This window comes from Xenia sp. Carnegie-2017, unplaced genomic scaffold (genome assembly GCF_021976095.1).
Source record: "Xenia sp. Carnegie-2017 unplaced genomic scaffold, XeniaSp_v1 HiC_scaffold_16, whole genome shotgun sequence".
Lineage (NCBI taxonomy): Eukaryota > Metazoa > Cnidaria > Anthozoa > Malacalcyonacea > Xeniidae > Xenia > Xenia sp. Carnegie-2017.
The window spans coordinates 4,809,401-4,823,016 of NW_025813469.1; the positions used below are offsets into that span (position 1 = coordinate 4,809,401).

Consider the following 13,616-nt stretch of genomic DNA (forward strand, 5'->3'; position numbering starts at 1 on the left):
ATACCTTCATCTGTTCCTTCCGTAACACAAATAGTTAGATACTGAGGTTCACAACTTCGAAACTCATCTAAAATGAGCGAGTCAAGATTGATGACACTCATATTAGTCCGTCTACAATCTTTAGTCTTTAAAATATTAACGACGTATTCAGTTAAACGATGTTTAAGTTCATACCCAATAGTACAATTTACGGCAAGTTTACAAATCTTAGTTTGTAAAGCTTTGCTTATATATTTAGCTCCTCCGTCAGTCAACTTAATAAAACTTATAAACAACATTGTTAATTTGCTCTTTTCACTTTTTAAAGCATCGCTGAGGTGTTTAAGACAAAAATGAGTTAGTTGAGAATTGCAAATATTAAAATAAGTAAGTTTACAATTTCCACTTTTCAAGGCTTCGCTAAAATCTTTAGCACCTTTTTTGTTGATTTTAATATTACTAATGATCAATTTTGTCCGTTTGCAGTTTTAAATTTTTAAAGTTTCACTGAGATATTCTCTCGCTTGTTGCTAAATTGCATACTTATTACACATACACTCCATTTCTTATTTTGTACCCTTCCATCAATTTTTCATTGTGGTTGGCTTTGGAAAATAAAAGTGCAATTTATCAACTAATCAATCGCCCACAACTTATTAATTGAATAAAACTTTGCCATCATTTTTAACTCAAAGCAAAATTGATTCAATTTGCATAAGTGCCTTTAAAAGAGTTTCTGAGTCCTTACAATAAACCGTGATGGCGTCAATAATGACTAACACTGGGACACTGTTTTATGAAGATAAAAACAGAGAGAAAACCAGGGGATCTAGCTAAAATACTCCAGCTAAAAGTCTTAAACTCTTATCAAAAATTGATAATTTGTTTCACATTTTATCTTGTTTCATTATTTTATACACTCAGCATTAGTTTTCTTTTTAATCAGTTTTGATGATCCCAATAATCTACAGCAAGTCAATTTAGGTGACGTGCATAAAAATAACCTGAATACAACGTGCAGTAAATGTAACCTACTTTCATAAAAAAAGCTCAGCATTCTTAATTATATAAATATGCAAATATATACAAAGTAAACCTCTTATATGCAAAATCTTTTGTTCTTATTGCGCATGCCCTGTTAAAAAGCAACAAAACTTTCTAGTGACGTGATGGAGAAAATTGTATATGATAGCATACGTATCAGCCTGTTTAGGTTTCAAAGTTTTTTATTGTCATATTTTTGGAAAAAACAAAAATTTGCTCGAATACGATAATCCTAATAGCTGGCTTTCGCTTGCGCGAGTTTCGAAATTAATATAAAAATCATAGATGTTATGAAAAAAATGAATAGTTGCGCACTTGTATCAACGAAATTCTTATAGAAAAAAAAAACGTGAGGATGAAACAAAACTATTCCACGCAACGGAGGTCTCGGTATTTCTATATGACACTGTCCTTCGTTCATTTTTTTAATTTTTATCTTGGATTTTCTAGTGTGTTCAAGATTTATAAAGTAAGAATTCTTAATATACACATAATTGTGACAAAGGATATACTGGGGGGGGATACCAAATTCCTAATATAAATATTAAATCCAACAAAGTGCTTTTAAAAGAGCCATTTAATACAAAAATAACGTATAAAATAAAATATTTGTTGAGAAGCGTAACGTTTCGTCTTGACTCTCAAGACATGATCAGACACTATTAAATTACAAATATAGAGGGATATATTCATAATAGCTATTTACATAATATTAAATTACATAATGGGATGAAAACGTGAAAGTAAATAGGGATAAGATGGTATGACGTGGGATGAGTAGAAATCATGAAAGAAACAAAAAACACAGCTCCTTGGACGTTAAGGGATGGTTTCATTTTGTTGATTAAGAGCTTTTCGTGAATAAGAAGCTCTTGCAAGTCTGAACATTAAGAAAGTATTTTAAAATCATCAAAGGTGGTGGTGTGTCCTGTGGATGTAAGGTGTGATAGTATGGAGGAATGACTGGGATGTTTAGAAGGTTTACCAGTCAAAGGGGTAATGCCCAAATGCTCTGAAATTCGAGTGTGCAGGAGGCGGGTGGTTTGACCCACGTACGATGCGGAGCAGCATCGACACTTGACAGACTAGACACCATTTCATTTGAGACTTTTTGGCACTTTGTCCTTGAAAGGAAACTGACTCTGAAAGATGATTCTCAAGATGACTACCGCTAAGATTGTCGAAACGTCAGTCAACTACAACAGAAGCTGTCCTTCTCAGGACTATACCAACCTGGACGATCTACATTTACAAACATGTAACGATTCTCCAGGGTTCAAACCATTTACTTTATTACTAAGGTATTTAATGCAATAATCTGTTGTATAGCTGCCACAAATTTTAAGTTCAGAAAGTTTACAACTTGGACTACTTAAGGCGTCAAGAATGCATTAGGTAACTCTGATAAGAGTCTTTTTTTTTGCATCAACTACCAATTTTTTTTAATTTGCTGTTCACATTTTTCACAGCATCAAAGAGGTATTTAGCATAATGATTTTTCAGTTTTGAGCGTTGAATACTTAATTCAGTTATTTTACAAGTTTTATTTTTTAAAGCCTCACTAAGAAACTTAATTCCTCTTTTGGAAATCCTAATTCTTTCAAAACACAATTTTGTAACTTTGCTGTTTGAACTCTTTAAAGCGTCACTCACATGTTTGGCGCTTTTATCCGATAAATTACTTTCACTAATAAATACTTCAGTAACCTTACAATTTTCACTTTTTAAACCTTCACTTAGATGCCTCATAAAATAATGACCAAAATCACATCGTGAAAATGAGAATGAATATAAATTGCACGATTTTTATTAGATAGTAAATCATTCATTCTGAGGCAGCTATGATTATAAAGTAATTTGCATTTATTAAACGCAAGTTTAGCTATGTGTCTGCAATCAGAGAAAACTTCAAAAAATGCATTAGAATCAAGAGGCGTAAAAGCGATCTTGTGTATAGAGATCAGTTTTGTCGCAGCATCTAAATTTTCACTAGCTGACCTGATTACGTCACTGTCTTGAAGTTCCTGTAGGCATTTAATGGCAAGAAAACCAAGGTTTTCGTCACCATAGCTCCATGTTAGGTGTTAGACCCATTTTTTAAGTCTAGCAACCACCAATGAAATAGATATATACAAGATTGTTTAATCTATACTGCAAACTGATTATACAACGTACTTTATAAATTTTGAAGAATTACATGTTTAATATTTGAATAACTGCCTTTGGGACATGTGTATAAAAAATTTCACGGTTCCTTAAGCAGTTGCGAAGCTACTCTCTGATAATTGGGGAAACCAGTATTCATTTATGTATGCAAATTTGTTTTAAAATAAACTGTTTTCTGTAGATTATAATGATACATGTATGTTGCTCTCACCCCAATTATCAAAGTTAGTTGACCTAAACCTTTACCAGTGCTAATCATTGGAAGCTTTTAAAACACTTGCTTTATAACATGCACGTTAACGTATCAAAAAATAATTAAGAAAATTTGTACATATTTATATCGTTAGCCAATCGAATTTTATCACGTGATTAAGCTAGTCAATAGCATTTCTTCAATTCTATCGATAAAGTAAGCGTGATATTTGCAAGATTAAGACTTTACAATGCTCCAAGTGTAGGGAGACAAAGAAAACAAACTGTTTAGAGGTTTTATTTGAGTAATTTTTTGATTTTATTATAAAAAAACAAATAGACGACATTCGACCGTTGTGATATAAACAAAGGTGACAAAGAAAGTTTTTAGTTTTTATCACAATTGACCTCTTACCCGTGTATCTATAGCTGTATAGACAACGGTTGAATGTTATCTATTTGTTAAATATAATTCTTCCAAAATCCATGACATGCAAAACATCATTTGAAGCTAATATTCTCCAACTGGTAAGACACTGGCGCTAAAACAAAGGGAAGCGGAATAAAGTTTATATTCAAATAAAACTTTGTTCTACATATTGTTGATTAAGAGAGCGCTCATTGATTTAATAGATTGATGAAACATAATGATATGTGCATAGAATCATTTTCATCTGTCATTTTACACAAGGCAGCGAGTTCAAACTATTTTACTCAAAACTTGGCCTTCTTTCCGATAAGGAAGTCGGCCAAAATCGTCTAAATTTATTACCTGCACAAAAACGTCGTCGGATGTTTTGGCAGTTTTTTAATTTACACAATCTACGGGTTTATAAAATTTTGACGACAAACTTCCAATCCAACCACATTCAATAGATCATTGTAAATGGATTTGCTTTCAACGTAAAAGCTAAGACTAAAATTGTTAAGACTGAAACTTAACCACTTGGTTTCTTCATACGTATAGTTACTTTGGTTGATGACTGATAAAAATTTTACTTCCTTCCAACTACGTCTAAAGAAAGTTATATGAACGAAAAGCCAGATGAGCAACTTTAAATGCGTTTTAGATTCCTACAATTGACGTCATCACTAAGTTTCTGTTCTGATTGATTAACATTGATATTTATATTAATGCCATATTGAGCTGCTCCATATTGAACTGTTCCAACCATATTATGATTGATACTGTTCATTACGGCGGCGCATCTAATTATAGCCGTCTACTTCTGGCTTGAAATTTTTGCACTAATGACTTTGGGAATGCACGATCCGTATGATATACCTATCAATGTTGATTAAGAACAACCTTCACTAGACTTAAATAATTTCTTTATGCATTGTGTTATGAATTTAGAATGCATTTTTAAATATAATAATTTAACAATTAATGTTCTTACTTGAAGAAATTACTGGATGTCAATAAAATAAAATCGTAAAACTATCGGTATTGTTGCTAAACAAAATAATTGTTCTTCTTTCATTAAATCTATGTATAATGCAAATGTCTACTGACTGTGGTATTAGGCAAATCATCAACCAATAAAATTTAGTGAACCGATCTATATTGCTTAGTTATTAATTCAATGATTTTAAAGCTTTAAGGTGTCGGTGACTTCAAGTTACGGAATTTATTATGTTGAAGCGTGTTGAGCCTTTGTCTGTCACTATGAACTTGAAGATTACTATACGAAGTAAGAAATGGTGAAATGGTTTGAGCCCTTTGTAGCTGCGTAACTATAGATACAAATGGTGCTGCATGTTTGGTGAACAGTATTAGTGTTGGTGTTTGTATTAGTATTGAAGTTAGTTGTAAAGTTAATCTTAACAATAGAACAGTGACAGTGTTGGTGTGGTGATAGTCTTAGCAATGGTGTCTGTGTTGCTTTTAGCTCTGGTAATGAGCGATGTTTTGCCTTAACTAAAGATACCTCTAGACTCGTCATAGGAAAGTAGGCTTAATATTTCTCAACACTCTTGTGCTCATTTTCAAAGTCAATTCTTTTTATTTTTTAGTCATGAATTATTGAACTGGGTTATTACTTACATGCAATAAAAAAATCACTAACATCCAGGGAGGTATGAGAAGCGAAATGAGCTTTAGTAGCGAATGGGCTGCTAGGTGTGATTTCTGCTAAGGTAAATGATGCTTCCTACTTAAGCCGAGTTTATTAGAAATAGAAACTTATTAGAATTACTATTAATTATAAAAATTAGCATTTAGAACCACAAGGTTAATTAAAAGTAGGAAGTATGGTCTATTTTAAGTATGACTATTAACTCTATGACTGTCTCATTAATATGACTATATCATTAATACAGGAAATTTTTAACATCTGATATGTTACAAATCCTCAGTTCAAGATAAATGGACTCTCCATGACACAAGCTTTAACAATATCTCTTATAGATACTTTATAATGAAAATACTGAAAGAATTTTAATACGAAAGCTGATTTTTATCAAAATATATCTTTAAACCTCTGTAGTAAATAGTCGTAAATAAATGTTAGAAATTTGTTACATTTACCAAAAAAGACGACATGAACGACTTTTGACAAAGAGGATATTTTTATTTGTTTTATAAGAGTTGACATTTATGACATTTGAAAAAAAGGTTATTTTATTTGCTCCATAAGAGACGACATTAACGATATTTAAAAAGGGTACTTTATTTGTTTCATAAGAGACAATATTGACGACACTTAAAGTGCCCATGACATGTTTTTGAAAACATGATATAATAATAGTTTAGATGATTTCAAGAATATTCGCAATATATTTTATAATTGATAAATTTCATCTTTGTGGAGTTTGAGCACCTTGAAGTTGCGGATTTCGAACATTTATTCATACTGACCGTGAGTATAAAAAGACTGGTAATTAATAATGACCAATGGTGTGTAACGTCACATTGGGAACGCATTTCTGCTATTCTATAACACTATTATGGCAACACTAAAAGATATATTTTTTAAGAAGTTTGCTACAAAATTTTCCCGGTAAGATGCCACACAGATGCGTCGTGTTTGTATAATCAAACACATCGAATTCAAAGAAGGGGATTGCTCTCCATAGAATCCCATTTGTAAATGATACCAGACCAGAAGCAAAGAAACGTAGAAAAGCTTGGGTTAATTTTGTAAAAAAGAAAACGAAAAAATTCGGAGCCTTCTGCGTCTTCCGGAGTTTGCTCTGAGCATTTTGAAGAGGATGACTTTGTGCGCCGCTTTACTGGCGAGATGGAAGTGGGTAATTCGGATACACCGCTGCTTGTAGCTCCCACACATAAGAGGGATAACATCGGAATATTCGTTTGACCTTCAAAGCTTAATGAAACAAAAACCGTGTTATCAGAACGAGATCGCCATCGCATTGTGAGTTTTATATATTAAAAAGGCTATTTAAGGTCTTCCTATGATTTATGTGTTACTAACTTACGAAGTAATTTCACAAAAGTATTGATATAGGTATTTCACGCACGGCATGCAAATTATGAAGAGTGCAGCGTGAGTCAAGAAGCAAGCAATTTCGAAAATACAGAATCTTCTCAGCCTTGCACTTCTTTAAGTAAAGTATATACTGAAAGCACAGATGAATGTATGCAAACAAACACAATGACTTTCATTGATAAAACAGATTGCATTTTTCATAAGCCACTCAAACATCCTTGCAAATCAGCAAGTGTAATTTTGGTTTGCTCACTTTGAACGAAATTGAAATGAATTGAGTTAGATCTTGCAACATTGCCAATATATCTTTGCCGAATAATTTACCCTACATTAATAACTGCTTAGCAATTTACACTGATATTATAAATGCTGTTTCATTGGAGCAGTATAGCACAAGTGTAAATTCAAGTTCCCCTTTTAAGAAATATTTAATATTCAAACTTAAAGTATTTTGTAAAAATATTATTATAGACCTTGTAGCTTAAAATTAAGAAAATGTGGTTTATTTAAAAGAGTGGGTAAATGCAAATGACAAGTGCATCCAGACATTGCCACTGAAATGTCAAAACTGTGTGAAACTCAGAGGCAAGCTGCTCCAGATGAAGAGAAAGATGCTGTTTTATAAAGCTCAAATGAGATTTGATATGCTATTGTATAATGTAATTGATATAAGATGACAAATCTAAAAAAATTGTATCAGTTAGGGAATATTGATTAAATTTAACGAGCTAATATTTAAACTCATATGATAAAGTAGTTTGGCGAATTTACTTATGTTTTTGAGATCATGTTCAGAAAAATAACATCTTTGATGCTGCTCATCATTCTGATATATTTGATGAAGATAGTGCGGAGCATTTGGATAGTAATTCTGAGGATCAAATATCACAAGATTATAATACAGATGAGGAAACTGAGGATGAACTTTCAGCAAATGTAACATCAAGTAAAAAAGACAGTGATACAGATGATTCTGATGGAGAATGGACAAACTCTTTATGCTACTACATGCTAGATAGTAGTCCTCATGTATATATGACAAGGGTTGTTTCTGTGCAGTGTTTATGCAGCAAGTGATAGCGACCAAAGGAAGCAACCAAAGTACATAGTTTTTCTGTCACAACTAATGAAATGGTTTGATGTTTGCCCATCCTGTAAAAAGCCTGATGTCCTTATGGAAATGAAAGAATTTGGAACAATGATTCAAGTAGAGATAGCTGGCAACAATGTACATTGCAAACAACGAAGTAGCATTTGATCTAGCCAACCCAACATTAGGTTTTCAATGTCAACAATTTCTGCTGGAAACCTACTTCTTTCATTCGGAATTTTGAGTGGAGATGGATCTCCCAGCAAAATTTTAAAAATATTCCAGCACATGAGACTGCGGTGCATGTCATTACGATCTTTTTTAACTTTTCTAACTTTTTTTCACACCATGCTTTTTCTAAGCATTCATTTACATTGGAGAAAGTACAAAGAGTCATGGAATTCAGCATTAAAGAAAATGCAAGACATAGTTCTTGCTGGTATTCTGCACCATGACAGTATGGGCCATAGTGCAAATACTGTGCATACAGTATGTTCTGGTGCAACGGACCCATAAGTAAAATTTTTGATTTTTGTTTAGTGCAGGTATGTAAAAATAATTTGAGAATACCTTTTCCAAAAAACTGATCATATTTTTACATTGTTTAATTTTTTTACACTCTTTTCTAACAGCCCAGCAATGGTTTATCTGGCATTCACAAAGGTAATGGAAGGGCTTTTTAATGGATGGTTTGTGTATGTCAACCTTTATTTTAGATCGTGACACTTTTATTTCAAAACAAATAAAGGAGAAGCTCCCTAAAATAGCCCACTAGTTTGACTTGTGGCACTTGGCAAAGAGTTAACAATAACTGTGTTTATGTGTCTGGTTAGCTTTAAAGATATGTGCATTTTCTTTTTCTTGTTTTAAATCAGAAGTCAAAAAATTCTTAAAAAAATTGGAACCGAAAAAGATTGTCAGGAGCTCCTTCCTTGGGTGAAGCCATACGTTAATCATTGTATTGGAATGCAATGTCAACTGAAGATGGTAATAATTGCATGCTTATGTATGAGCAAAAGGACCACTTTAGCACAATATAATGAACTAACAGGCTACTGGATCAAATCTTGAGATCTTTAGGCAAGCACCAGGGCAAAACTGAACTTTTCAATTAGATATTTTAACTTTCAAAAATAGATGAACAGTTTATCATAAAATGAACTGTGCTTAAATATTCATCAGCAAATCCTTCTAAACTGCTGCTGCTGCTGCTTGTCTTTAGCAGAATTCCAAATTTTAAAAAAAATTTAAGCACTAGTGTCAGAAAATCAAATTTTATCAATTCAAAACTGCATAAAAATTTAAAGGTTCATAAATTAAATAATAGCAACATTCTTGAAGTACATTATCATTTTCAACATTTTCCAATAATTATAAAAAATCTTGAGATATTTACAAAATACAGTAAATAGGAATAAACCCAATACATTTAACTTAAGAAATAACTTTCTATACTCCATTTATAGCTTTATCAGTTAATTAGTATTTTGATCTCAATACTTACAAACATAATCATCAAAGGCACTATGTCCTTATTTCCATAACCTTTCGAAACTTGTTAAGATGTTTAGGTCTGTCTTCTTTTGTGTCATCAGTCTACATACACAATACATTTATGACTTTTTGAGCTGTCACTGAAGTATTTAGCTCCATCTTTTGAAACAAAGTTACCTCTAATAAACAATCTAGTTAGTTTGCAATTCTCGTTTTGCAAAGCGTCACAAAGATATTTAGCACCTTCATCATGTAGGTTGTTATAACTAATGTCTAATTCAGTAAGCTTACAGTTTTCACTTATCAAAGCTTCGCTAAAATATTGAGCACTTTCACAAGTTAGAATGTTTTCCCTGATATGCAATACAGAAAGTTCACAACTTTCAATTTTTAAAGCTTCACTAAGATATTCCACTCCTTGGTCTGTTAGTTTGTTGTGACTGACATGTAGTTTAGTAAGCTTACAACTTTTACTTTTTAAAGCGTCACTGAGATGCATAGCACCATTGTCTCCTACGTTGTTACTCCAAACATCCAATTCAGTGAGTTTAGTATTATCACTTTTTAAAGCATCGCAAAGAAATTTAACACCGCCATCAGTTATGTAGTTACCTCTGATATATAGTCCACTAAGTTGGCAATTATTGTTTCTTAAAGCTTCACTAAGGTACTTAACACCTTGATCTTTTAGATTGCTATAACTAATGTACAGTTCAGTGAGTTTACATTTGTCACTTGTCAAAGCCTCACCAAGATGCTCCCAAACACTCTCTGTAAAAGTACATGCAAAAAGACTTAAAGAGGTTAAATTGAGCGTTTCCATATTTGACAAAAAACTTTTCATTCTAAGACAGCTATGATTAACAAGCCATTTGCAAAAATTGAACCGGAGTTTAGTTATGCGTCTGCATTGAGAAAGAAATTCAAATAATGCGTTAGCATCAACGGGAGTAAAAGAAACGTCATCAATGACGATTTCTGCATCATTTGAAATGGAATTCTCTAGTGTCATACAAGCTGATCTAGTCGCATCTGTGTCTTGCATTTCAAACAAGCACCTAACACCAAGTAAGCTGAGCGTTCGATCACCGTCATTGAAAGTCAGATATGTCGCCCACGTCTCAAGTCTGCAAAGGTTAAAGAACATGACCAAATTTTAAATCAATGAATAGGGACATACTGCGCTCACAATGAGTCAAATTATATAATATGATTAGGAATTACAGTGGTGAACTAGCTTAAGCTTAGGCTACCTTATGTACTTAATATAACAAAATATGACAAACCATGCATAGTACGGGTAAAGCACTAATGCATTTCGAAAAGAAATGAAAAATAATAGAGACATGGCAGAGTGATTAAACCAGCAAAAAGGCTGCAAACAAATCTGTACTAAAGTTTGATTTATTGTCATGCTTGCCCATTAAACAGAACGTATCAAAAAAATGGCGAGTTGAAAGCATTAACGACAAAAGATTTTGTTCGGTCAACCAAATCACACCTTTTTTGAAAATCATTAATATTTTCTATTTTTCTTTCTCTCTTCATGACCCCAACTAAGCCAGCCACAAACTCTATCATCAAGTGCCATTTAGGATGAGCCACGTGATCATCTAAAAACTTTCCAATGTCTTCCCGGTCAACAATACACCACGCAGCTAAAAATTCTTGAAGAGTCAAATGTAGAAAACAATAAAGATTGCGTTGCTTATCTGGAATTTGATGAAACAACCCGCAATCAGTCAATTTAGGAAACTGGGCGAGATTTGTGCCATCAAAAATGAATTTTCGCTCATCAATTCCTTCTTTAGCTAAACTTTTGATTTTCTCTAATTCATTATTAACCTCATTTGGAAAAGGCTGTATAAGAGAACCATTGTTAGGGTTTGGTGTTGATTCAGATATACAACGCGGGTGGTGTCTCAATAGCAAGATTTGCACTGCTCTTTTATACAATTCGGTGATAGTCTTTGGTATATTCTCAGTATTATTTATAAAGCATTCCTTAAGGGTCAGACATACAATATAACAGTTAACTGGGATGTAGCATAAACTCCGAAGCTCTAGAGAACAAGAAATGCAATCAAAAATTGCTGTAGCTGTTCGCTCGTCATTAAAACAAAATTTGGAAACATATTCCTTGATTTGATCCTCAAAAAAACCTAAGATCTCCACAGTTCTTTTAAATTTTAGCATTTCAAATGCATGTTGCGCTGTAGGTCGTGATGTTACAAGAACAGTAACACCAGGCAGTAATCTACCTTCGATTAACATGCTCAGAAGTGCAAACGCTGACATTTTTGCATCAGCACAAACTGAACCTTCTGCTGTAAAATGTTCGTCGTCCAGAGGAAGTTCATCAAGACCGTCAAAAATTAGGACAGTTTTATCAGAATTTAACAGCACAAAATCATAAATTTGTGAAAATTGTTGATCAAGCAATCCAGAACAATTACCCAGCATTTCTCTGAGAGTAATGTCGTCTTCTTTAAACGTACGACATCGCATTAAAAGAACGAGTTTTTCATGCCAATATTCATCTGTATTTTTTTTCCATTCGTACATAAGTTTTTTTGTCAACATAGTTTTACCAATTCCTGGTCTTCCAACAACCAAAACTGACCTTTTAGGCAAATGATTTTGCTCACTATGGATTGACTTGAAGATTTCTGCCGCTCTTGTCAGTCTATTGGCATCTCCATGAATTTCAAGGTAACTCTTCAGGATTGAATGCCTTCCAAAATTTGTTGGATGAGCATTTTTTTGTTGTCTTTCCGCTTGCATTATGATATTGACATAAATATCATCAAGCTTTCGCCAAATTTTTTGATTATCTCCATAGTCATCATATACTTCAAATAATTTGTAGGTGTAGAAATTGTATTTTATTTTTCTCAGCCACTTTCGAAATCTCTCACGTTTCCTTAACAGATAAACCGTACAAAATTCTCTATCAGTTAGGAAAAAGCTATCTGTACAGCCTACATAAGCTAAATAACACAGCTCCAGAGCAGTCAGTATTAATACAATAACATCAAAATATGCAACAATTTTGATCAATATCTCACTTTTCCTTCCGTTGATATTCACACAATTGTACAACGTTACGTTGTAGGAGGTCGTTGGTTTGTTTAAGGAGTATATTTCTTTCATTTGAAAATGCCAATAGCAGGTGTAGTCAACAGGAAATTTGGCAGGGAGAAATATGACAACAAACACAGACAACATGACAAAAAGCAATGCCAATTTAGCGATGTAGATAAAATAGGTGGATAAACGACGTACAAGTCTTGATGAATAAGGACTGTCTTGATCATTCCTTGCAAGTAGTGCTTCATTGTCCTTGTTGATTCTGCTTTTTAAATTTAGCTGACCGCATTGCTTAACTTGATACTTCACAAAATATCCATACAACAACTTTAAAAGCATAATCAAGGCCAAATTCAAACAGATCACAAGATGAATAGAATCGTAAAAAGTAACTTCGTCTTTGTATTGTCTCAAACAATTTGACTCGATGCTCTTTATAAATAAAGCTTCTTTGGCCTTTGTTATGTCACTATAACAGTGAAATGAAGTGATAATGTGCAAATATATTGCAATACTAATGACAGGAGCACTAAATGTTAGAAGAAAGATGAGTAGCAATCTTCTGAACCAGGGAAAACTGTTCCATGGTGTATATTCAAGACATTTATCCATCTTGTCTTTTCAAAAACTACGTGCAGTCACCAGTTTAAAAACGTCTTTGACATAGAGCAAGTTTCTAAAATAAATGGTATATTTTCAATTATGCAATTCAAATGACAAGAGCTTTGAATGTACTAATGATCGGCAGTTTTTCTGAAAGTGAACGGTTAGTCATCAATTAAATGGGATATAATTTCGCATGTCTTATGCAAAACTCAAACATACAAATACTTTACACATATATCTATACACGACACTCAAATTAATAACTAGAGAGACAAAAATAATTACTAAACTACATAACTATATCACATTGAAATTGAATTAGAATGTTGTGTCAAAATTAATAACCGCCTACTTTTATCAACTTTCTACTGGAATTTGGATATAAAACACGTGCTATAAGGTCTATCGTCCATCAAATGTAGCTCAACGCCTTCCTCTGCTTTAATGGCAAATTTTCTTTGGAGGAAATAAGAAGAAATTATTTATCATAAATCAGGCATACC

At 32.8% G+C, this 13,616-nt stretch overlaps 1 protein-coding gene across 1 annotated transcript; it reads right to left on the reverse strand.

The window, feature by feature from the left end:
• Nucleotides 1-9,223: 9,223 nt before the first annotated feature.
• On the reverse strand, nt 9,224-13,174 carry LOC124436617 (NACHT, LRR and PYD domains-containing protein 3-like). The gene is made up of 2 exons (XM_046986583.1): nt 10,919-13,174; nt 9,224-10,544 (listed from the first exon to the last, which is right to left on the reverse strand). Exons 1-2 carry the CDS (start codon nt 13,117-13,119, stop codon nt 9,515-9,517), a joined length of 3,231 nt encoding a protein of 1,076 aa, XP_046842539.1. The 5' UTR covers nt 13,120-13,174; the 3' UTR covers nt 9,224-9,514.
• Nucleotides 13,175-13,616: the final 442 nt, after the last annotated feature.